The sequence below is a fragment of the Tasmannia lanceolata genome, unplaced genomic scaffold (assembly GCF_043159265.1).
Source record: "Tasmannia lanceolata isolate RefF3 unplaced genomic scaffold, GAP_Taslan_0.1 ptg000018l, whole genome shotgun sequence".
Lineage (NCBI taxonomy): Eukaryota > Viridiplantae > Streptophyta > Magnoliopsida > Canellales > Winteraceae > Tasmannia > Tasmannia lanceolata.
In genome coordinates, this window is record NW_027518695.1 from 9,280,253 (window position 1) to 9,304,130 (window position 23,878).

Genomic DNA, 23,878 nt, shown 5'->3' on the forward strand with positions numbered 1-23,878 from the left:
ATAACGAACCCATTACCATAAACAATTACACTTAGATAGTAATCATGTCGAATTAACACATAATTTGGAAAAGTATTTTCTATTATCAAATGACAAAAAGGCTTTTTTAGAAATTATTTCTAGAAGGTCACTAAATACTATGCTAAACTTTGTATTTTTGTTATTAAAATACAATTGGGGGTCTAATAATTAAAATTCCTAGCGGACACATTTTATCAAGGTATTAGAAAATATTAATTATCAAATAGCTAGTGTCTGTCACTCCTGCCTCTTACCCCTAGCCACGTTGCACTTCCTTCATGCAACTCATTTGTCCTCGCCCCACTCAGATTTCTAGTGCGCCGAGTTTCATACCAGCCTATATGGCAAGAAGAAAATCAAAAGGTATTCCCGTTAAAAAAAAAGAAAGTTTAGAGTCTAATGAATGCTGAAAATATGTTTTAAGAAACAAAATGTTTGTCTAAATCAGAATTCTCGATGACTAACTTGAATATTTTTAATAGCTTAGAGGTTTATTTGTAAAAATCCCTTAAAAATATACTGATTTGAAGATTATATTATTTGATAAATTTGATTTTTGGAGTGTTCTAATGATATGATAATTTTGATAGGTGAGCATGTGCTCTAGTTGGACGGTGGAGATTGTTTTTGGTGTGCAGGCTTTGGTAAATAATTTGAGAGTACATACCATCAGGTAATTGTTACATGGAAAATGCTAAAAAGACGGTCATGGTTTGGCTTGTTCCTCATAGACGGCACTCTCTGAGCCCCGTTTGTTCCATCTCTAAGATGGAAACTATTAAAATGAAAAGTCCAAGATCTATTGTTCTTCTTTAACAAGGTTCATGCATGTGTTCTTTTCTTTTCTTTTTTTCGAATGACAAGGAATCCTTCATCTCTTTATAAAAGGAACCACGTAATAGGGGAACCTTGTTTAGTGTGTGTGTGTGTGTGTGAGAGAGAGAGAGAGAGAGAGAGAGAGAGAGAGAGAGAGAGAGAGTATGGCCACGAACTCCCCAACAAGTGATACTAGGTTATGTACTGTGCATATAAAACATAAATACAAAACGTATTTGAGAGAATCTGAGGCCATGCAATGGAGTCTTCACCTTATGGGACAAGGTTTAAGTGCTTCCACCTCTTCATCTGTATATTTAAACTGCTGTTACTATCATATGGTCACCATATCTAAGAATAGATGCACATGGCTTTGAGTTGTTGCACCACCACCTAATATATAAATCTCTGATACATAAATAGATAATAGAGAGGGGGCGCATGTTGTGGGGAGTATGGGCTGGATGGAGTGACATGTTGCATTGATTCACGGGAAAGCAAAGGCATGTATGGATGTTGTCTTTTTCCCTTTAATAGGTGGAGAAAATGGGGGCAAACCAAGTGTGGAGAATCTTGAGATTGACCATGTGCCCCCCACTATAAAACTCTTTGACCAAAATAAACCTCTGACTATATATTATCATTATATTATCATTATCAAAGCAATGTTTGATGATGAGTGAGATTTTACTCTCAAGCTACAGTAGAAAGTGGGTTATTTAATTCCAATTTTAACTCTTTGTTGAAATGCTTTTGTGGGGTCGTTTTGTTAGGAGACAAGTATTTCTCTAGCATCATTGTATATACTATCATGACAATGTTACAGTTTGTTTTTTTTCTGCTAACTTCTCACCATTACAGTGAAGTAAAAGTTAATTTCTATTGAGGATTGAACCCTGAAACACTTCTGAATCTCATTTTCACTTGGTCCAGATCAGACATGTGATAAGATGCAAGGCCTCACCATCTGCTTTTGCTATTCACTTGATAACGCAATCTTCGGCTGTGGGAATTTTTAGATTGATTGAATTGCTAAGTGGAAGTCTACAAGGAAATGAGCTCGAAGCCACATGAAATACAAAAATCACTGTGGAAAAGACCAAATCATTGGTCATTTTCACTTTTTTTTTTTTTTTCTCTAAATGAAATCCTGCTTTGGAAGTGGTTATCCCTGAGTACCAAAAATCAAGGGCTTTCATTGGACGCGCCTGTTCACAGTGAATTTGTATGCTTTAGAAGATTAGAGAAGCAGTATGCATCATAAGCTATACATATCAGAATTTATAACATGTTATAGGGAAGAAAGAGGAAGAAGATAAGTTAATTGGAGAAAACCCAAACCTGTCATTAATAGATGTAAACCTTCAACTTCATTGAGTAATAATTCAAGAAAACAATTATTTTTTAATTATTTACTAAATCCACAACACCCCTTCATTTTAGAAATATTTCAATACGGTATGAAGTATATTAGGAAGGTTCCTAACACTCTTCCTCCCTCAATTTTAACCTTTGAACTCTGGGAAAGTGTTCCTCCAAGGTCTAAATATTCTCCCATGCTGTATCTTCCACTAACAAGTTTGGGGTTTGGCAGGGACCCCTACCGGTTTATTTGATAAAGGCCTACTGAAGAAATACTTCTATGATGGCTCAATTATCTCGCTTGATCATCTGTTGATTCAAGATAGTGTATTGCTGAAATTGAATTTTTTCCATTTCTATTGATAACTAGTAATTAACTTTGAGATTTGACATGATCCTCAAACTTATGCTTCAGGCACGACACATAAAAATATGAATTACTTTAGAGGAGCATTTAGCTCTAGGATATTGGTAGAGCATTTAATAATCCGAATGGTCATTCATTTGGCTCTGGTAGGTTGATGGGGCGACAACATTGAGAACTCATAATGGCCATCACGGGTTCTAAAAGTTGTCTTTACTATGTTCGTTCAATGAACACATTATTTTGGTGTGACTTCAAGCCAACTTACAAAATTCTTCAAGTAATTGTCAATTTTAATGCCCCTATATGTAAGAGCTATGTCTTAATTAAGTGTAAGGCATACGCTAACATGAAAACAGGAGATTTCAAATAAAAAATATCGGCCTTCAAACATGATGATTAGTGAAAGTATAGAAAAAATAAACTAAAACAAGGATGGATGTTAGGGTCAGGTGAAATAATTTAACAGAACTAGTCCGCCCTTCTTCTAATAACAAATTAACAACTACACTTAACATAACAAAGAGACCAACTAGCAAGAATCTCTTGTCTTGATGAACGAAAAACAACATAACCTTGCACAAGTGGTACATGCTATTGGTGATAAAGGCCATTAATCTGATAGGTCATCACAGGGCAACCCAGTTAGTCCAAGTCATCTAACACAGATCTCATTAGCAAGATTAAGGCATGCAATAATCAACCACTAAAAACCATTTTAAAAGATGTCTTTTGCATCGTACTTAATAAAGTCTATAATCATCTGATTAGAGCTGGAAATAGGCCGGAATTTTGTTTACGAACAATATCCATGGACCAGATCACCATACACGTGGCATTTTCGATCCAAATGATGACTGCTTTCCATAGTGAAAACAATGCTTGTCACAAAACATTTTTTCCAAAGGCTTCTTTTGATGCCCATTTTTAAGTCGAAAAAATGAGCTTAGAATTTGTTTTGAGCCCATTTTACATCGAAATAAATAAAGGCTACTGATGTTGGCACTCCATGTTTTAATAATTGCACAAACTCAGCTAGTTCTTTTCTTTTTTAAACATCTGTCAGTTGTTATTAGGGTTCCCAAAAAGCTCTCAAAAGCCAATTAAGAAAGAAAAGACAAGCCGAGTTTGTGCAGTTACTAAAAAATGGTGGTGCCAATATCAGTAGCCTAGATAAAACAACAACAATGATCCATAACTATGGATGACAGATCTACTATCCACGAACATTGCACTAGGCCCCATAAAAAAAAAGAGAAACAACTTAGAAGAATGCTAATTACAGGTATGGGACATTCATGATTAAGCCCACTCACAACATTCATTGACGAACATGTGGCGCAAGATAAGTATGTGTAAGTTCAGATGTTCATTTGTTATTTTTGCCATAAAAGTACAGAGCTCAAGTTCAGAGACCCACATTATTCGAAAAGAAAAATGAATGAACTGATATGTAAATGATGCATAAAACTTGAACAAAATACAACAGATGATCACATACCAACGATCAATACAGATTGACAGTGAATTGAGACGGAGTGTTAGAGCAAGAACTTGTTTCCACCCTCCTTTCTATTCAATGAGATCTGCAGCAGACAATCCAAAGGGTAAATCTTATAATTAATCATTTTTCCTACATATAGATGATTTTCAAGCACTCCATAAAACTTCACTTAGGCTTTGTTTCTTCGACGTAAAAGGGCATAAAACCAATTTTAAACCCATTTTTAACTGCAAAAATGGGCATAAAATTTATTTCATTCTCCTGACTTGCTTTAATAAAATAGTTATGGTTTCAGCAAATGAAAGGGGCTCGAAATTTAAAAAAAAATCCCTATAATCTATCAGTTTCCAGAGCATGTCACACAGGAAATTACCTATGAAAAGAGTCTTCAATATAAAACCACCAAACTGGGGAGAGAACAGTTTTAACAACAAATAGAAGTGTTTTCATATGCTATTCTAGATTCTTAGTTACATATTTTGCAATTGTGTTCCTTAATGCTAACATCTAGACACATGTTGCACAGAAAGATGCTAGTAACTGCAAGGTTTTAAATTATGGCTTCGGTTATGGTCAGCACAAAAACGGAAACATTTTGATTTTGGTTAGAAATTTCGGTGGAAATATTGTAAAATCACAGAAACGTAAGGAAACATATGCAAATGATAAAATTTTAAGATGAAACTTCGAAAAATGTTAGAATAAGCACAAATACATACTTAAAAACCATCACAAGCAATAAAGTCATCCATGACGGTTTAATCACATCAAACACCTAGTGACATACATTGTCGCACATGTCTGGAACACTAAAGTCAATAAAGAAGTACAATGTAATGAAGTATGAGAAAGCACATTGAGCAGTCATCCCTCCAAGGACCACAGCTTTATGTTAGTACCACATAGAGTTATAAGGTGGGATTGGTCCCATGCCGATCTTACATCCCATGAATAATATACGATTACTTTGTGTGCAGTCCAATGATGCTACCCACCAAATATCATTATCCACATTAATGAAATAAAAAGAAATGCAAAGTAAAATGACTCACAAAAAAACATTTCATCTTTCTATTCTTAGTTAGAGACTCATCATTTGTATGATGCATAGTTTTTGAAATTTGAAATTATCATGACTTCACATTGAAAAGAAAAGTGGGCTCACTTTAGATTCAACTAGGATGGGCTCACATAGCATGTTGACAAAGATAAAAAAAAATCTTAAATATTTTTCTACCTTTGCAATTGGTATTGGCACCACTATTTCCAAACATTTTAGGATTTTCCAAAACAGAGTTTTCCAGAAAAAATCCATGGAAAAGCAGGAAAAACCATATTTCTTCGATTTGCAGGGTTTTTTCGATTTACGACAGATTAGGGCCGGTTTCCTTTTGTTTTTGAGGAAAAACAGTTTTTTTTTTTTTTTGAGAAAAACAATTTTATACATCATAAATCGAAACAACTTTATATTTTTGTAGTGTCAATCATTTCGGTGAAATTTCAGCAATTTCGGTCAAATTTCAAATTTTCAACCGAATTAATGAAGTGAAACGAATCCATTGAGATTCCATTTCCGTGGGGATGGAAATGGAAACATTTCGGTCATCTCGTGCCGGTTTCAATGAAAATTTAAAACCATGGTCATATGTTTTGAAAAACATCAGTTGTGAATTTTCTGTTATGCAAACTGATGTAGTATTTACTTCTGACAATTCTGATCTTAGAGGGCAGCATTGCAAGTTTCAAGCTCTACTTCCACATAAGAGAAATCGACAAAAATTTCCTTGTGTGGCTGCATGCATGTGGGCATATGGCACCAAGTACGCCACTATGGTAATATGCATGTACAGCATTGCATCTCATTATGAATAACCTGGAGCATACAATTGTTTCCACAATAAAGATGATACTTTAATTAAATTTAGGCTCTCTAATGAAATGACTTGTAATAATGGAAATATCATGCATGGTGAAATTACCAAGAGAATATCCTCATCTGTACCAAAAGATTTACGAGCGTCTTCTAGGCATTCCAAGGAGACTCTCTCATATTTCCTACAAAATCGTTCCAGTCAATATATTTACTACTAGACAATTGGATATGCAACATGTACTCCATTAATAAAGAAGAGTCATGTCTACACCACCCTCAAGATTTCTTCAAATGCAGAAATTATAAGCCATGCTAAACATGAGTATAAGAGAATTTGAAACATGCAATGCTAACATAATGATCAATTATAAGGAAGATCTAATACTCAGATAATAGCCAAAACCATTTCACTAGATATACATTTCACTTACAACGAGGTGAACGAATTTTCTTTTCCAATAGTAATCTTGTTGCATATGAATCTTAATATTCATTCAGTTTACAGATCAATAGTTGTAGAGGTTTTCTAGACAATAGTGAGAAATATTTGGTGCAATTTCTAGTCCCTTTAAAGTTTGAGACAGCTTGAAAACTGCTGGCTACCATAGAACAAAACCAAAGATTACCATCCAAAAACTCGCTGGAGCTGGTGATGGGAATGGTTATGATGCTTTCAGTTTACCAACCCACTTCCTACTGGAATTCAATTATCATAGCAGAAGGAAGCAAACATGGGTCTTTTGATTCCAATGGTGACCATTCAAAAGAAGAAGAAAAATCGATTCCAATGGCAACCCAGATGGTTTAGTTTCGCCCCTGATCTTCTTCAACCCATATCTGTGAAGAACTCTTGGTCCTATTGGATGCCCTAATCGTGAAGATCATGCATGTTTTAGTTCAATGTTTAAAAACTCATTTCCGGATACGAACTCTAACACGAAAAAACCAAGTTGACTCGCTCGGGTGAGTAATGATTGATGCAGCAAGTTTTTCATTGAATTGGGGAGTTTTTAAACAGTGGTTTAGACACGATAAAGATGCTATTAGCGCTTTCTGCATTTTCCTGTTCGCATCTGGTTTATTTTTAATAATTTTTCCCTTACAGATTAGAACCAAATACCCTGCCCTGCCCTCCATTCCATGCATCATTATCGTGGTTTTGGAAGAAAATAAGAAACAACACCAGAAGCTTCATCTTTGAACTAAGGCCCAATTTTCATAGATTCAGCTGTTTAATATTTTTCAAACACCAAGGAGAAATTTCAGGCTCAATCTTAAGTACATAGCGGAAGAAGTACTTAAAATTCTGAAACTAAGAATAACACACTACAATCTTACCCAATTAAAGTACATTTGAAAGCACATAAAGAAAAATCAGCTAGGGTTAATGTTTAAAGATGATTAACGACAAAGAATATAGTGATTTTGAATTGTAGTGTTTAAAGATGTGGGCTTCTCTTAGTCCAGTAGCTGATAAAATAAATGGATAGAATAATACCTACAGCTTGCTGGATCTCTTATTTCAAATTCATTTGTATCTGCATCATAGCCACATATTACAACATAGTGACCTGAAAGAGGAACAACATGTTAATTAGTCGACTTAAACCTTAGATGATCTGCTGAATAACCATAGAATCAATACTCAAGAAATTAACACAACTTACATACGACAAGTAAAAAGTAAAAACTGATCAGAAATGATTAACATGTTCATGAGATGATAATTATAGAATTCTATGAGAATGAAAGTTAGGTAAGATTAAATATAAAATGAGCATTGTTGTGGTTTTAAATTTTCACCGAAAGCGACACAAAACGACCGAAATGTTTCCAGTCACCACCGAAACACATACTGAAACTGAAACTGAAACTGAAACGCATACCAAAACCAAAACTGTAAGTATATTAGTGGTTTACGCTATCAGAATGTATTACATAATTATATTTATATTAATTGCATGTGAAATATGATGTATGTATTATATATAAATTTATATACATTAAGTGAGATACAGTAGGTATTATCAGACATGCCCAACAGTAGGTGTTCGATGTTAAATCATTATGGATAATTGTATTATTTATGTGATGCTTTCTATGTGTATTTGTTCCTATTCTAGCATTTTCTGAAATTTCATCTTAAAAGTCTATCAGTTGCATATGTTTCCACACATTTCATGATTTAACATGATTTCCAACCAAAACTGAAACGGTTGCCATTTTGTGGTGACGGAAATGAAAACCAAAACCGGAATTTAAATCCTTAACCATTGTGAATATGTCAAGTTTACTATTCCAAGCATGTGTGGCAATGCATGTCACTAGGTGTTCGATGTAATTAAGCCATTATGGATGGCTTTCTTGCGTATGTGATGATTTCTAAGTATTTGTGCTTATTCTAGTATTTCCCAACGTGTCATTTACTCATCTTAAAATTTCATCATTTGCATATGTTTCCATCAGGTTCCGTAATTTTACAAGATTTCCACCGAAATCGAAATGTTTCCAGTTCCGTGCCAGCCAAAACCAAAACCGAACCAAAATTTAAAACCTTGCGTATGGAAACATATGCAAACGATGAACATTAAAGATGATACTATAATAAGTGCTAGAATAAGCACAAATACACATTCAAACACCACCACAAAAGAAAAAATCACCCATGATGGTTTAACCACATCGAACAACTAGTGACATTATCGATCATGCAAGTCTGATAATTCAGCACATACTACATTTCAAATGTAATTCATATAAATATTTATACATAATACATACACAACATCTCACATGAAATTCATATAAATATAATTATTTAACACTTACTGGCTATGTTGCATCAGTACGGATACGAGTGTCGGAAGCCCACACGGGTATTGAGTGTCGGATTCGGCAAACCTCAAAAAGAATGATTCGTGGATTCAACAAAATATTTTAATCAATTCTCAAAATTTATTTTTTTACATAATAATATGATTATAACAAGTAAATATTGAATATTTAAATAGGTTCAGCAGATACAATATTTTATTTCCATTTAAGAAACTTAATATTAGGATGGGTAAAACGGATAAAAGAGATCTAGAAGTGTCTCAGAGAATCTTGAAGTAATGGAATCTGAGACGTGTCAGACACAGATTCTTTGCCCATTTAGAAGAATCCGTGTAACACTTCTTACTCGTATCGCATACCTCTAATACACTAGTGGTTTTGGTTTCGATATGCATTTTGGTTTCAATATATGTTTCGGTGGGGATGGAGACGGAAATATTTCGGTCACTTCACTTTGGTTGCGGTGAAAATTTAAAACCATGGATGTTCTAGCATCTCCCAATTTTCATATTATGGTGAGCCCTCTGATAATGACAACTTGAAATCATGACGATGACATAAGTAAGGCTCAATTTGTAGCCTTTTTTCTATTTTTACAGCTGTGAGCCTTTAATGGAGTTGGGTTGGGAGTTTCTAAAGCCCAAGGGCCCACAAAAGTTGCATCAGAGTGGAAGAAAACATTAAAGAAAGGTTAAGTCCTAATCTTGTTAACTGTCACATCAATAGAAAAAAGGCTAGAAGCTATGATTTGTGGACACGGACACGACTGTCGCGTCTCGACACGGACATGGGGTGTCGGACACGGCTAAAATAGAAAGTACATATACTCATGATTTGTGGACATGGATTCGTGTGCCGAGTTTCGACCAAGTTTCGACACGGATCCTAGGTATCTGACATGGAAACCCATAAATAGTGTCACACTCATACACATACATACATATAAAGTTGCTAACACTTCTAGCAATACACCTAAAAGTGTCTAAAAGAGTGTCGACACGTGTGGACACGGGTGTCGTGTCGGACACGACACGTGTATCGGCAATAAATTCGAAGTGTCGGTCAAATCATAGGCTAGAGGGCAGATTGAAGCTATATAAATATATTGGGCAACAAAGAAACAAAAGAAAACAGTTGAACGAACACATTTACCTAATGTGAGATAATTTATTTCAGTCATAAAAAGATTGCCCAGAATTTAATCTTCTGGAAAAATATCTTTCTTAGTTGAATTATCTATTGAAAGATGGTACCCAAATTCCTAATAAAAGAAAAGCTCCACTTCTCACCAGTATAGCCTGACGCTCCACCATAGCATCCAGAGACACAAATATCCTCCAGCCAAGACCGACTGCATTGACAAAATTTTCATGTAAATGTTGAAAATAAGAGTTCCTTCAAGAGATAATAACAGCTTAAAAGACAATAGTTTCAAACCACAACAAAAGCTCAAAGACACCAAACTTGGATGTAAATAAACAAGTATCCATTTGTCAATACAAAACAAATATTTTAGAGAAAGTTCTCAAATTAAACCATACCTCAGCTTGTACTTGTCAACTAAAGCAACAGCAACATACTTCCCTGATAATATCAAGAAAGAAATTTCTTCACCACTGATAGACCTGCACTGTAGAAGAGTGAATATTCATCAACCTATCGCGAAAAACCAATAAAAACTCTAATAGAGAGGGGATCATTTAACAATATAGATGATTGCGTGGATCGGCGTTGCCGCCTTGGAGATTTTCTTCTATTTTTTATGAAATAGACGATCTAATATCGGGTTCTTCTAATAGATTCAATCATGTGAGGAGATCTGCTAATGGGGAAGCAGACTCTCTGGCTAGGAGTGGGGTTAGGAGTGGTTTGACTTCCTTCCTCGTTGAGAGTCTTCTTGCTTTCTTTGTATTTGATCTTGCTCTTGTACTTTTTGAGGGTCCATCTCGGCCCTCTTCTCTTTTAATGAATTCAATTTGCCATTTCAAAAAAAAAAAAAATCATTTAACAATATAGATATGAGATCATTTAACAATAGAACCCAATACAAATAGACATGAGATCATTAATAATAGTACCCAATACAAAAGTTAAGATGCCTGTGGATTATACTTAGTAAATAGATTAATAAATTCAAAGAGACATTTAACTTATGAGCACAACACTTTTCATTCTAATAGAGCTTGCTGGAGAGAGAGAGAGAGAGAGAGAGAGAAAGGAGGGCGGGGGGGGGGCGTTATAGTCTCACTTCAATTAATCATTCAAAGTTAATCATAAAAGTTGTAGCATGGCCCCCTATATATAGGCTTCTAACTATCCCTAAAAGAAAGAAACTTGCTTAATTAAGAATTCTTAAAAGACTAAAACACCCTAAAGACTAAAATGACCCTAATAAATCAACTATGCCCCAAAATACCCCTAATAATACTAAAAATAACAAAAAGATCCCTAAGGAGCACAAATAACAATAAAAATATCTCTACGGGGCTCCTCGAGGGCGGCCCTGCCGAGAATAAACTCGCAAGGGATGTCGATCGCCATCACTTTGCTTCAGAGATGTTGGGATTAAATGTGGTTCAAGTGTTCAATAGAGCCCTGATGGATATTATGGCCCCCGGGTGCATACACTCTTTGGTTTCTTCAAATTGAACTTTGATGGGTCAAATTTAGGAAATCCAGGTCCAACATTTTCAATATGGCGTTTTCTGGCCCCATAGGGGTGTAAGAGTCCAGTACGACAGAAGCACAAACTCTGCTCAGCGGTATTCGTCTAATTAAGCATGGTGCATACACTCTTTGGTTTCTTCAAATTGAACTTTGATGGGTCAAATTTAGGAAATCCAGGTCCAACATTTTCAATATGGCGTTTTCTGGCCCCATAGGGGTGTAAGAGTCCAGTACGACAGAAGCACAAACTCTGCTCAGCGGTATTCGTCTAATTAAGCATGATCTTCTGGATGCCCTCATAGTAGAAGGTGACTCTCTCAATGTTATTAGATGGATTGAGGAGGGAGATAGGTATCCTTGGCGCTTTATGAACACGATTAAGGAAGTGAGGGATAACATGGAGGATTCAGTGGGTTTTTTACATATTTCGCGTTCGGCCAATCCCGAGGCTGATGCTCTTGCTAGATCTAGAGTCTCCAATATGGAGTTGGAGATCTTTTACTTCTACCTTGGTGATGGGAAGGTGTGGTTTGGTATTTGTATTTGTATTATATTTTGTTTCTTTATACCCTTGTCTCAGCTCAGATGGACCATCTAGGTCTCCTTGCTTAGTTAATTTTTTTTATCATCCAAAAAAAAATAAACAATTATAAAGATGGCAGATATGTCCATTAAAAAAATGCGTTTAACCCATAGTTACAGGAAACTTCTTAGTTGAATGGAAAGCTCGCTTCCCCAGAAACTCACTTCAGTAGCTTAGTTTTTCTCGCTTCCCAAATTTAGGGGAAGCGTGCTTCCCACAGGCTTTGTACGTGTTTCCTTCTGATTAATAGTACACTTCCTATTTAAGTGATTATTTTTTTAAGAGTGTTTTTCTCCTTTTGACCATACTTAAGGACCTTATTTTAAAAAAAAGTATATTTAAAACTTAAAAAATCATCTTAAATATTAATTAGTTGTGAAGTCTTCTTTCCTACTTGTAACCCTGTACCTGTATTAACCCGTCCTTCCCAACCTAATTTAACCCCACGATTTCTATGAACTTCCTTTTCGCTTCTAGTGAGGCTAATCACAATCTTCTTGTTGACATTCATTGACACTTTCCACACACTTCATCTTTACTTCCTTTCGTGTTTTTTCGCTTCCCGCATTTTCTCTTTTCTAAACCCCTCGCTTCCAGCTTCCCACTTCCCGCTTCCCGCTTCACACAATCGCTTCCCACGCCAGCAACTATGATTTAACCAAAAGGTACTACAAGTTCCTATTCATACAGTTACGGCAAAAAATAACCTTCAGACAAGGAGCTAAAACAAGACACAAAATAAAGTTGCAATGCATATGATATGACCAAGAACTACAAGTAATAGCTCTTCCAACTTGGGGCCAATGGCATAACTTTGGCAGATGATTGATCCAATTTAGAGTTTTTCACACTGATATAACACAATAGCAGAATAGCAGAGTATTTTACCACATCAGGTTTGCTTGAAAAACATCCAAAGGATTTACAATCAAGTAGCTAGACGAATGGCACATACCTGTATACTAATTCCTGCTTCGAGTGCTTTTGCAAATAATCTATCCACTCGTCCTATATCACTGGGAAATTGTTCCTGCAAGAGTTCAAAGCCGAAGCCCTTAAGTTACTAATAGGCGAACAGCACAAAAACTAACAAGTAAAACAAAATGTGCAGATTTGGGGTGCAACTAGATGTAGGCTCTACCATTTCGAAAAAAAAAACACTTGGTGTAGGCTCTAGAGATCAACATATGCATAAAATTTTCTGCTGCCAGCGGGTTACAGGCACATGCATACATAATCCACAGAAAGTGCCAATTAACCTCCAAAAGGCGCTCAGCTGCAATTATGTAAGATCATCCTCACTCTCAGATTGCAAGGAAAAGAGAGGAAAGACAGGGAGAGAAAGGAGAAGGCACAAAGGCCATTGGAGGCTACTTAAGTGACTTGTAAAACTGTACCCTGTATATTTCATTTTTGTGTTTAATGGAAGAGTTTAATGCCATAAGGGTTTTGACTTGGTTTCTAGACTTCAGAAACAAGGGTGAGGGTGGTTAAGATATTTCAAAAATTCAATTAAAAGTTATTTTTAGAGGGGGGTGGGGGTACTTTTTTTAAAAGTCAACATTTAACTGGAGGTCCCTCTCCTGTCTGGTCGTTCAACAAAAGACTTTTTTGGAAGAGGGTTAAAAAACTGTCGAATATTAGATCATAAGAAAAATAAGTGTGGCATTGTGTAGGGTTTCGCAAGGCATTTCTTTGGGGCTTGAAGTAGGAAGGCTTAGTTTTCTCTTTAATAATTAATGAGTACGGTAGGCTTTAGGGATTCAAGTGTGAAGATTGGTCAAGTGTCATCAGGCCCTTGAGAACTATAAAAGTTCTTCTCGATGTAACCCTTCATAGTTTTCACTTTGAAAAAAATAAAAGTTCACCTAAGCGAGAGTGATTCTCATTTTCAGTGCTGCACTAATTTCAAATACTATGATACTACTTATTGAATATATAATCAATTGGGAGAAATTGGGAAAAGAAAGGAAACTTCAGACGTAGTACGAGGGGCATGGATCAAAGTATCTAGTCTCAATGAAGGCATGGTTTTAAATTTCAGCAGAAATACCGAAATTTCGGATTTCAGTTGGGACCGAAACCGAAATCCCCTGAACCGGAAATTTTGGAAATTACCCAGATTTTGGCCGAAATTTCGGAATAATGATTTTTTTTCAAAAATATACAATTTTTTCGATAATTTCGGCCGAAATTTTGAAATAAAAAATTAATTTTTTTTTTCCCCCAGGTTTCAGCTGAAATTTCGGTTTCGGCCAAGGCCACAACCAAAACCGAAATTTAAAACCTTGAATGAAGGTAACAGAAAGCAAAGAATAACCAACCAACATTTTTTTCGTAACATGAATGAAAACTCACCTTGTAAAAGGTCTCCATCAAAAAATCTGGATTTGCTCCTACAGTTACAGTGAGGAAAGAAAAGCGAACAGAAAATTTATGCAACAAGTATGCCAGATCAACAGTCCAAATGCTGCAAAGAGAAAATTAGATGTATAAATCTACTAAAATATAGCTCATACTGATCATTTTAAGAATGAGTAACTTAATGATTTCTTCTTTCCCATAGACCAACATGTATTAGTAGAAGAAAGAAACATATATAAAAAAACATCAACATCAAAGTCAACAATCAACCTTGCTAGCAAGACAAGGATAACATAGTTCTACCTTCTCAGCAAAAGTGTCAACCAGACTAAGGAATGCATTTCAGGCAATCTTGAATGCCAGTGAAGTTTTCTGATGTGATTATAGTGGTTTGCTAAGCATAATTGCTATATATATATATGAGAATAGAGTTCCTAAGGAGTCACCTCATATAGCTTATATGAGGTGGCGCTCACAAAACATAAGGGGCCCACATTTTTGGGGTGATTCAAACCACTCATTTGAAAGGCCCTTAGATGGATATGGTGCCTACAAAAAATCAGGTCCATAGGATCATCCTAACCCTTCCATTTATAGAGGTTTAAAATGGGCAGATTTATGGAGGTTTATACCCATCCATTTCAACCTCCACCTATCAAATGAATGCTTTGGATCATCCAAACAAAGTGGGCCCCTTATGTTTTTAAGCGCCACCTTATATAAGCTATATGAGGTGACACCTTAGGAACTCTACTCTCTCTCTCTCTCTCTCTCTCTCTCTCTCTATATATATATATATATATATACACACACATCCATATATAATATAAAAGAGCAAGAAACTGAAGTTGCCCATTCAATAATTCGTAGCCAAATAGTAATTAGATAGTGAAAAATTTCAGAGAGAAAGAAGCATAAGTAAAACAAAAGATGGCAGTGGTTCTGCATCCACTGTTTGTAATTCCTTCATCCATGTCTTTCCAAAGAATATCCCATCTCCATGGAATTGATAGAAAAAGTAATCAGTGCATCAGCATTGAAAACAGAGCTTTGAAACATCTCCAACATCTTCCACTCATATCTGCTCGAATTTGACATCATCTGCAATTTTCGAATCCTGTCTCCAAGCCTTTAAATCCATGTCGTAAACTGCCCAAGAATCCAAATTGCTGAGGATTTCCCAGCCTTATGTATGTCACAGAAATCTTTCTTGTAGCTCTTCTTGCGCCTCGACTGCGTCAAACTTCCCATGCAAGCTATATAAATGGGAATCAACGACAACATCCCAATAGCATGCTCAAATTTCATCTTAACTTGATCTTCTTTCATAAAAAGAATGTAGCAGTTGGTTTTCATACGAAATTCCATGGTTTTCAAGATCGACAGGATTTGACGGTTTATGGGCGAATGGCTATGAGGATATTATGAAAAATGTTTGGGAGCTAGATTAACAGCAACCTCAAAGAAAATTAACAGATCAGGAAGTTGTCGAAACTGAAAATCCAGATCCGGATCACCAATGCTTCGGCCATCTTAAACAAAAGCCAAGAGCACTTTTGCTTGCCGTTTTGACTTGTCTCTGAAAATCCAACTCAATTCGATGTGCTTTACTTGAATTGCTATACAAAAGTTAGGAAAGATCTCACCAAACAAACAAACAGAGGCTGAAATTTAGGAATTACTCCATGAAAATGCAGATTACAGGGATGAAAATACGACCATCAGTAACAGAAATATCTACTTAGCTTCTTGCTTCCTCAAAGATGAAATTGGATACAACTAAATGAAAATCGCTGAGCGTGCAATGGATAAAGAAAGAACAAGAGTAGCTTAGATCTCCAACTCTCAATCTTCTTGCTCTGGCACGAAACCTCAAGAAAGGAATTTCTCCCACGAGAGCTTCCCTCCAAATTGTCAGCTCCAAACCTCACAAATCTCAAAATTCAAGTTATAAGGTATGAAATGAAAAGAGAGAGGGAGTTAGCTTTTAATCTTTTATAGCCACTTACGAATGAGAGTTATGCCTAAACTACCCCTAAACAATTGGAAAAGATCTAATCACCCAATTAGGCATCCAAACTGCTTTACTTTCCAAATGAAAAATGAAAAGACCACTAACCAGCCCTTGGCAGGCCCACTACCATGAGTTTGAAGAGGAGATGCTAATCGCGCACATGCATCAGAGAGGAGGTCACCTGTACAGCTTCAGTAGACAGAGGTGATTCTAGTAGAGGGCGTTGAGTTGTTGGTAGAGGACGTGGGCGTGAATCGACAGGGATCATGGCAACATGGCAACGGTAGAAAATGTGCAGAATAGTGTTTGATGATTCATATATTCATGACAGTGGACATGTTTACAAAGACTTGGTGGAAAACACTTTGGTAGTATATGCTACAAACAATACATAGATGGTATCTATATTCCAGCTTAAGGGGAAGTCTTAAAGTGTTCAGTGTAGGTATATTTATATTAATATTTTTTTGGTGTAACTATGTTACTTATTTTTAAGTTTATTTACATTAGTAGGATGCAGCCCATCATCAATGACCCTAGTGGCACTTTATGTAATTATGAAGATCCATTCATATATAATTATATGGGATGTGAGTTCGGAGTAACAACCTCCACCAGCCATAACAGATCACGTTGTGAATATCCACAAAAATATCTACTAACAAATACTCCAATTTTTTTTTAATGATAGAAAATATATTAAAAGAGGCGAAGAATAGAAACAACCGAGATGGTCGATACATAAAGAAAAAGACAAGGGACAATAGTACAAAAACACAAAACCCTAAAGAGGGAGAAAATAAAAATTCTCTAATGATGCCTTGTCGACTCCGAATCGGACGAGTATACTTGCTTCACCAGTAGCTGATCTATTGACGCGTTGGTAAGCTATGGAATGCCCCACTGGGCACTACTCAATCGTGCATCTCATTCATCAACTATGCAAACCTCCAAGGGTGAGAGTGACTACGCTTCAACCACTTGATAATGTTGAGGGAGTCACCCTTAACGATCAATCCATGCAGGTCTGTAACCTCTAGTATCCTGAAGCCCAGTACTACAACTCTCATCTCCAATGAAGCACGGATACGGGTACGGGGTGCGGGTAAGACACGATACGGGTACGTGGATACGTGATTTTAAAAAAAAGAAAAGGATACGGGTACGTTGGGGGTAAGCTGAATATAATATATTTTTATATTTTATTATATATTTATAATAATAATAAAAAAATATTTTGTAAAAAAATTCTAACAATTTAATTGGAGAGCAATCAAATAACAATAACATCACCAAAATCTAATATTACTTCACTAAAATCTAATATTACTTCAAAGTTGTTAGGTTTTTATTTATGGGATATATATGTATATATATATATATATATATATATATATATATATATATATATTATAGATATTTTGATATATTCAACCCCCCATTTGTTAATTGGGACAACCCCTCTATTGTAAATCTGTAATTTTCGATTTAATTTGAACCGGGTGCACACCGGATACGTACACAAACCCGGGTGTGTATCCGGTACGCACCCAAAGAGTACCCAAGAGCACCCGCACCCGATACGCACCTGACACGGGTACGTGGGCCTCCGGAGAGTACCCGTGCTTCTTAGCTCATCTCTACCTCATTGGAGTCATGCTATCCCAATAGAACCTGAGAAAGCCCACCCAGTGGCCCCATTCTCATCTATTAGAACTCCTCCTACTCCAATTCTTACATAGTATTCTTCAAAATCTTTCTCAAATTATGATAAGAAGGTACCTTATATCTTGACCCTGTCAAACAAATCTCATCAACCATTGCCTACAAATATGGGAAATTGACAACATGGAATGAAATGGCGGCATTGGACCAAAAATTTCCAACTCTCATAGCAGGCATATCAACTTACTCCTTGGTCGCCAAAGCACTTTTTATGTTTGTTGTGATCCAGGGTTGTTCATGTAGCAAAATAATGTGCTAAACCCTTTTCTTTTCCCCCCCACTCCCTTCTGGCACTTTTCCCTTGCCCTTAATTCTCCCCAATCTAGATGTTGGAGGGCTAGTAATTGCAACATCTTGCTCTTCTCCTCTTCCATAGATGATAAGGATTTCCTATCTTTGCCAAAATCCTTTTTTTTTCTTTTTCCTTACAATCAACCAAAACTCTTTTTGTTTGCGATTTCACATCCAGTGGAACCTCAATTGCAAGTTGTCACATTATTAACTATCATCAGTAGATGTTCCTTCAAACGGGTGATGCCTCCACCTAGTATAATTTTGTCGCAATAAAAACTACAAGTTTTATTGTGATAACATATGCCTATCTAATATCATCTAATCTAAGCTTGTGGGAGCAAAAACAATTGAGCGGAAGCTCTCGAAGTCATTTTGGATTTTTTGCACAAGAAAAATAGAAAATAAATGGAAAATAGAAAATATGATAAAAATATATGAATATATAGTACCTCCTTCAATTCAAACCACATTTTTTAATTTCCACCATAACCAACACAAAATGACTGAAATGTTTCTGTTTCCATCTCCAACAAAACCGAAACGACCGAAATGCATAAACTAAAATCGTAAGTGTAATAGTGGTATAATATATCAGTATACTCAACTCAACTCAACTCAACTAAGCCTTTGTCCCAAACTAGTTGGGGTCGGCTAATGAATCCTTTAGAAAATTTTCAAGAAGAAAGTGAAAGGATCTACCTGGCTCAAATTGACTAAGTCTAATCATGACACTAGTTGGGTTCATCTACATGAATCATTTTCTTCCATTCTATCCTATCCAATGTCATGTTCTCTGTTATGTTCCTAGCCCTCAAGTCTTTCCTCACTGTTTCTACCCAAGTTGTTTTCGGTCTACCCCTACTTCTTTTTACTCCATCAACTTGGCACGAGTCACTTCTTCTCACTGGAGCATCCAAAGGCCTACGTTGGATATGCCCAAACCATCTTAAGCGGTGCTCCCTCATCTTCTCCTCAATCGGTGCCACCCCCACCTTTTTATGGATGGGCACCCCCACCTTTTTATGGATGTCTTCATTTCTAATTCTAGCATAATATATCAGTATATATCATATAATTATATTTATATAAATTGCATGTGAAATGTGGCTCATGTATTACATATAAATATTTATATGAATTACATGTAAAATTTGGTATGTAATAAATCATCAGACATGAAATATTCAAATGAAAAAAATTATGAAAAATCACCAAACATGCATGACAGGGCATGTCACTAGGTGTTAAAAGTTTTTAAACCATTATAAATGGCTGTCTTGCTTATGTGATGGTTTCTAATTGTGTATTTGTACTTATTCTAGCATTTTCTGAAATTTCATCTTGAAATTCTCTAATTTGCATACGTTTCCCTGATATTACAGGATTTCCACTGAAAATCCCAACCAAAACCGAAACATTTCCATTTCTGTGGCGACTAAAACTGAAACCGAAATTTAAGACCTTGCTCCAAACAACCCTTGAATGGAAGGAAATGGGTTGCCCCTATGTGCACAATAATGTGGTAGAACCATAGAACCAAACTTAGAGATAAGGCCCGAACAAAATACCAAAAATGCATTTTCTGTTAGTTTCGGACGGAATAGGGTGTTACCAAATATATTTCCAAACACCCCTTTCTGGTCAGAGTTTTTGCAAAGTTCTTCCTAGAAAGTTTCACTTGGCTTTCTGTTCCAGAATCCATTCCATGACGATATTCTGCAAATTCCCCCTGAAATGGAACCGGGTTGGCAATTACGCCTCCGTCCTACACACAGACGGACACCCACCCATTTTGTTTCTCTGGACAAAAGCTATTATTTCCTTATTCCCAACATAAAGGGTAAAGATTTAGTTTTCCTTTTCGTTTGTTTTGTTTATAAATTCAATTATGAGTTTCATACCAGTTTGAACCAAAAAGTTGAACCATTTTAGACAAAACCAAGCCCTTCGATGGTTGATCCAGCGTTTGAATTTTAAAGCATGGAATATTGTACATAAAAGCATTATGATCCAACTTCAAAAGTGATTATTAAAATAGGAACGAGATTATTAGAATAGGAAGAAAAGGCTTCTGATTGTACAAACTATAGTCACTAAAGAAAGATAGTATCATAAACAGGACCAATGTATGCATTTAACAGAAGTATCAGTGGAAGACGGATGTCCTAAGTTTTTCTATAATGGGAAGAAGAAAGGGTCCAAAGATTCAGTTGATCATAATTAAACAAGAACTGAATGCTATAATAATAGACATGATAATTAATAAATAAAAAAGGCAGAGCCGCATAAGCAATTCATGGCCTAGAATATTTTAATTCATGTGTAATGAATCAGATCTTGTACTCTCTACCTAGAAAAATCAAATTGTAGCACCACCCCAAAGCAATTAAAGTAAAAATATCACAAAATTTTTACTGTCGAAAATATCAAATTGTATAATGAATTCAATCTCATCCAGTATTGAGAAAAAAGATCACCTCGTCGTGCCGCAAAGGTTCCCCAAAGAGTGTATGTCACAGTGATCAATGCCAAGAGCTTTCAGCACCATTGAAACACAGGCAAGGCCACAATCCCAATTACACAGCTGACGAATGTGTGGCACCTAGGAGCATTATTATGTCTTAACAGTGAGATGTGATAACATGTGACCAGAAAAAGGTTATTTAATGATGACATTATATATAATATAATGCACCGTAGTAAATAGTTACGTTGAAAGAAAGTCACAGAAAGGATATAAGAACTCACTTCGACAAAGTGTGAGCGGGGCAAAATGGTGTCATAGCTTTTCTTAGGAAAAGAGGACACGCCTAAAGGGAATATTTCAACCAAATGAGAATGATATTCATCTGGAATATTTTCCTCACCCATTTTTAGCAACTTGCTTCCGAGAAATATAGAGCCAACATCAGCACAATGATAAACTATGATATTGAAGTGAAATACAACATCGTGGCATAATACACTCTACTATTTCCTTCTTCCCCTGAGTAATCTCAGCTCCTGCATGCTGCAATTTTCAATAAATGAGTACTGAAAACAAAATATTTAATTCAAGGTAGAGCGAAACAGAGCAGTCCAAGCAAACAATGTGCTCAACACATAAGTGGAAGCAGAAAGAAATACACAAGTGTATCCTCCAACAGTTGGAAACAAATACAGAATTGAAAAAGGGAATTCAGATATGGATGTTCTCTTCAAGAGGGAGGCTATTAGGATGTTCTCTTCAAGAGGGAGGCTATCAGAGTGAGATTATTAGAATTTAGAAAGGTACTTACTATAACCAGATGCCTAAAAATGTTTGCATAAGCTAGGTAATTCTGCTGAGCACTTGTGATTTATGCAATTTAGAAGATGACCATTGTTAGGACCAGGTCAATGAAAGATAAGAGGCACATGCAAATTCAAAAGCTAATGATCCAATTAGTGTGTAATTTAGGACATCACAATAGCAAAGACTTCATTGTAGGGAGGCAATAGCTCAATGGTTAGTAAATATACTTCCTCTCTTTTTTTTTATAAATGATATGGATAGCATCCAACGAGTATCATGGATGATACACTGACATTTAGTTTTATGGATGATACGTGACAGTGAACTCCAAAACTCTAAGCGGCGGTTTGGATACGCAGATTTTAGAATCCAGGTTTTAGGTTGAAAACAGTAATTGGCGGAGTCATAAGGAAAAATAGAGACAATATCATTATGACGTTCTCAGGCCCAACCGAACATGTGATGCAAATGAAGAGAAAATTAGGGCACTTTTTTTCGGCTTGAGATGGGTATGAGATTAACCAGCGACCGCTAATTGTTGAAGGTGATTCAACAAATGCAGTGGCTTGGGCCTCTGAAGAATCTAAGGGACCATGGAAATTTCAAAATTTAATTGCAGAAGTAATTGACTTAGTGAGATTTCTGAACCCTAAGATTGAACACCACAGAAGATCGGCAAATGAGATGGCTGATGAACTGGCTAAAGCGGGAGTACAGGGACGAAATGCTAGTTATTTCAAATCTGCAAATCCTACAAGGATTAACTGCCTTATATTATCTTGTAATCTTGGGAGACATCTTGTCCCACCCCAATTATAATAAATTGTCATCTTTCAAAAACAAAAAAACAAAAAAGGGTTCATGATCAAGCTGCTGTATGCCGTCCTGACAGCGCTTCTTAGATTTTAAGCTATGATCTGTGGACACGGACACGGCGAACCCCCAAAATTTAGAAATGGGGACACGGCTAAAATAGAAATATGTGATACAGGAGCAAATATTAGTTTCCAATAGAATAAAATCCAATCTCAGATTAAATATAAAAAAAGTCATCCGTAAGCTTCAAATCTTTTCAGAATCACAAACCCCTTTTCATCCATCACATGAATTGGAATCGGAATTTGGAACCAGATCATTCAAATAAAGATGAATCGGAGAAAAAAAAAAAAAGAAGTACCTCTGACTCTGATAAATAGAAAGGCGAGAGAAAGGACGCCCCCTGTTGAAACGTAGATTGGTTGTTTTTATTAAACAGTGTGTTGTTATCTTCTCCCTTTTTTAGTAAAGCGAGAAGGGTTTTTCATGTTACAGACAGAATGCGTGACGTCCTTGACCTTATATATGGATAGGACTTGAATGAATAATGAAAAAGTGGGGGAAAAAACACAACACTTTACTTTCTGCTATTTTTATACAACAACCACTTTTTTTTAGGGTTTCACGTGTAAGTATGGCTCACCCTTCTCACCTTCAATAGATTATCGAAAGAAAGTAGATGACTTGTGGATGTAATCTCTATGTGTTCAAGAAACTGGACTAATTAAGGATGTAATCTCTATCAGGTCAATAAAGTAGATTACCTATTGGATATAATTTCTTACCTGCTCTATCTTCATGAATCAGGGAGAGGAAATTGGCAAAGGAGTTGGGTTCGATCTTCCAATAAAAAAAGAGGTGAAGGGTATGCCCCTAGTCTTGTCTACTGAACTACTTACCCAATAAACGGATAAAATCACGGTTTCTGTGAGAATGGTTCACTGAATCGGCCACCTATGTGTCTTTCTCTAACCCAGAGAGAGAGAGAGACAGAGGAGGGGTAGATTTCAGATATTTGGGGGGCCATTACACAGCGCCAGTGTACGCTAATGACATCAGGTACATTACCCTTCTTTTTGTCATCGATTCACTGACACCGGATGTCTCCGGTGATCAAAAGGGGCGCAAATATTACTTTCACCGTCCTTTTCTTTTGCCCTTATCAGTAGAAAATATCATTCTTGTCTTCTCCTAAAATTTACAATATTTTCAAGAGGTAATCTAAGCTGAAGGGCGCCCACGTAAAATAAGGGATGAAAGGGCGCCTCCATTGGCTGTACAACGCGCCGGGCGCCCTTCAGTTTAGAATTCCTTTTCTTTTCCTGAAATTAAAGTAACCTTTTGGAAAGATTAATGATAAGGAAAC

The 23,878-nt window shown here is 36.1% G+C and overlaps 1 protein-coding gene across 7 annotated transcripts; it reads right to left on the reverse strand.

The window, feature by feature from the left end:
• Positions 1–1,620: 1,620 nt before the first annotated feature.
• LOC143849640 (guanylyl cyclase 1) lies at positions 1,621–23,552 on the reverse strand. 7 transcript variants are annotated; one of them, XM_077358741.1, is made up of 11 exons: positions 23,298–23,552; positions 21,171–21,432; positions 20,900–21,024; positions 14,384–14,495; positions 12,981–13,055; positions 10,317–10,405; positions 10,065–10,126; positions 7,439–7,511; positions 6,047–6,122; positions 4,065–4,149; positions 1,621–2,045 (listed from the first exon to the last, which is right to left on the reverse strand). In XM_077358741.1, exons 2-10 carry the CDS (start codon positions 21,291–21,293, stop codon positions 4,105–4,107), a joined length of 780 nt encoding a protein of 259 aa, XP_077214856.1. In that variant the 5' UTR covers positions 21,294–21,432; positions 23,298–23,552; the 3' UTR covers positions 1,621–2,045; positions 4,065–4,104. The 7 variants fall into 7 exon arrangements, with proteins under 7 accessions (XP_077214856.1, XP_077214857.1, XP_077214860.1 ...); XM_077358742.1 differs by lacking the exon at positions 1,621–2,045 and adding an exon at positions 2,076–3,181; XM_077358745.1 differs by lacking the exon at positions 1,621–2,045 and having other exon boundaries at positions 3,863–4,149; positions 21,171–21,425.
• Between the last annotated feature and the right edge of the window lie 326 nt (positions 23,553–23,878).

Coding starts and splice junctions, on each gene's coding strand:
- LOC143849640 (XM_077358741.1), bottom strand. CDS start 21,293: ATGGGTGAGGAAAATATTCCAGATGAATATCATTCTCATTTGGTTGAA. Junction 13,056..14,383: donor TGATGGAGACCTTTTACAAG/GTGAGTTTTCAT, acceptor GAACTCTTGCAG/GAACAATTTCCCAGTGATAT. Junction 10,406..12,980: donor AAGCAGGAATTAGTATACAG/GTATGTGCCATT, acceptor ACTCTTCTACAG/TGCAGGTCTATCAGTGGTGA.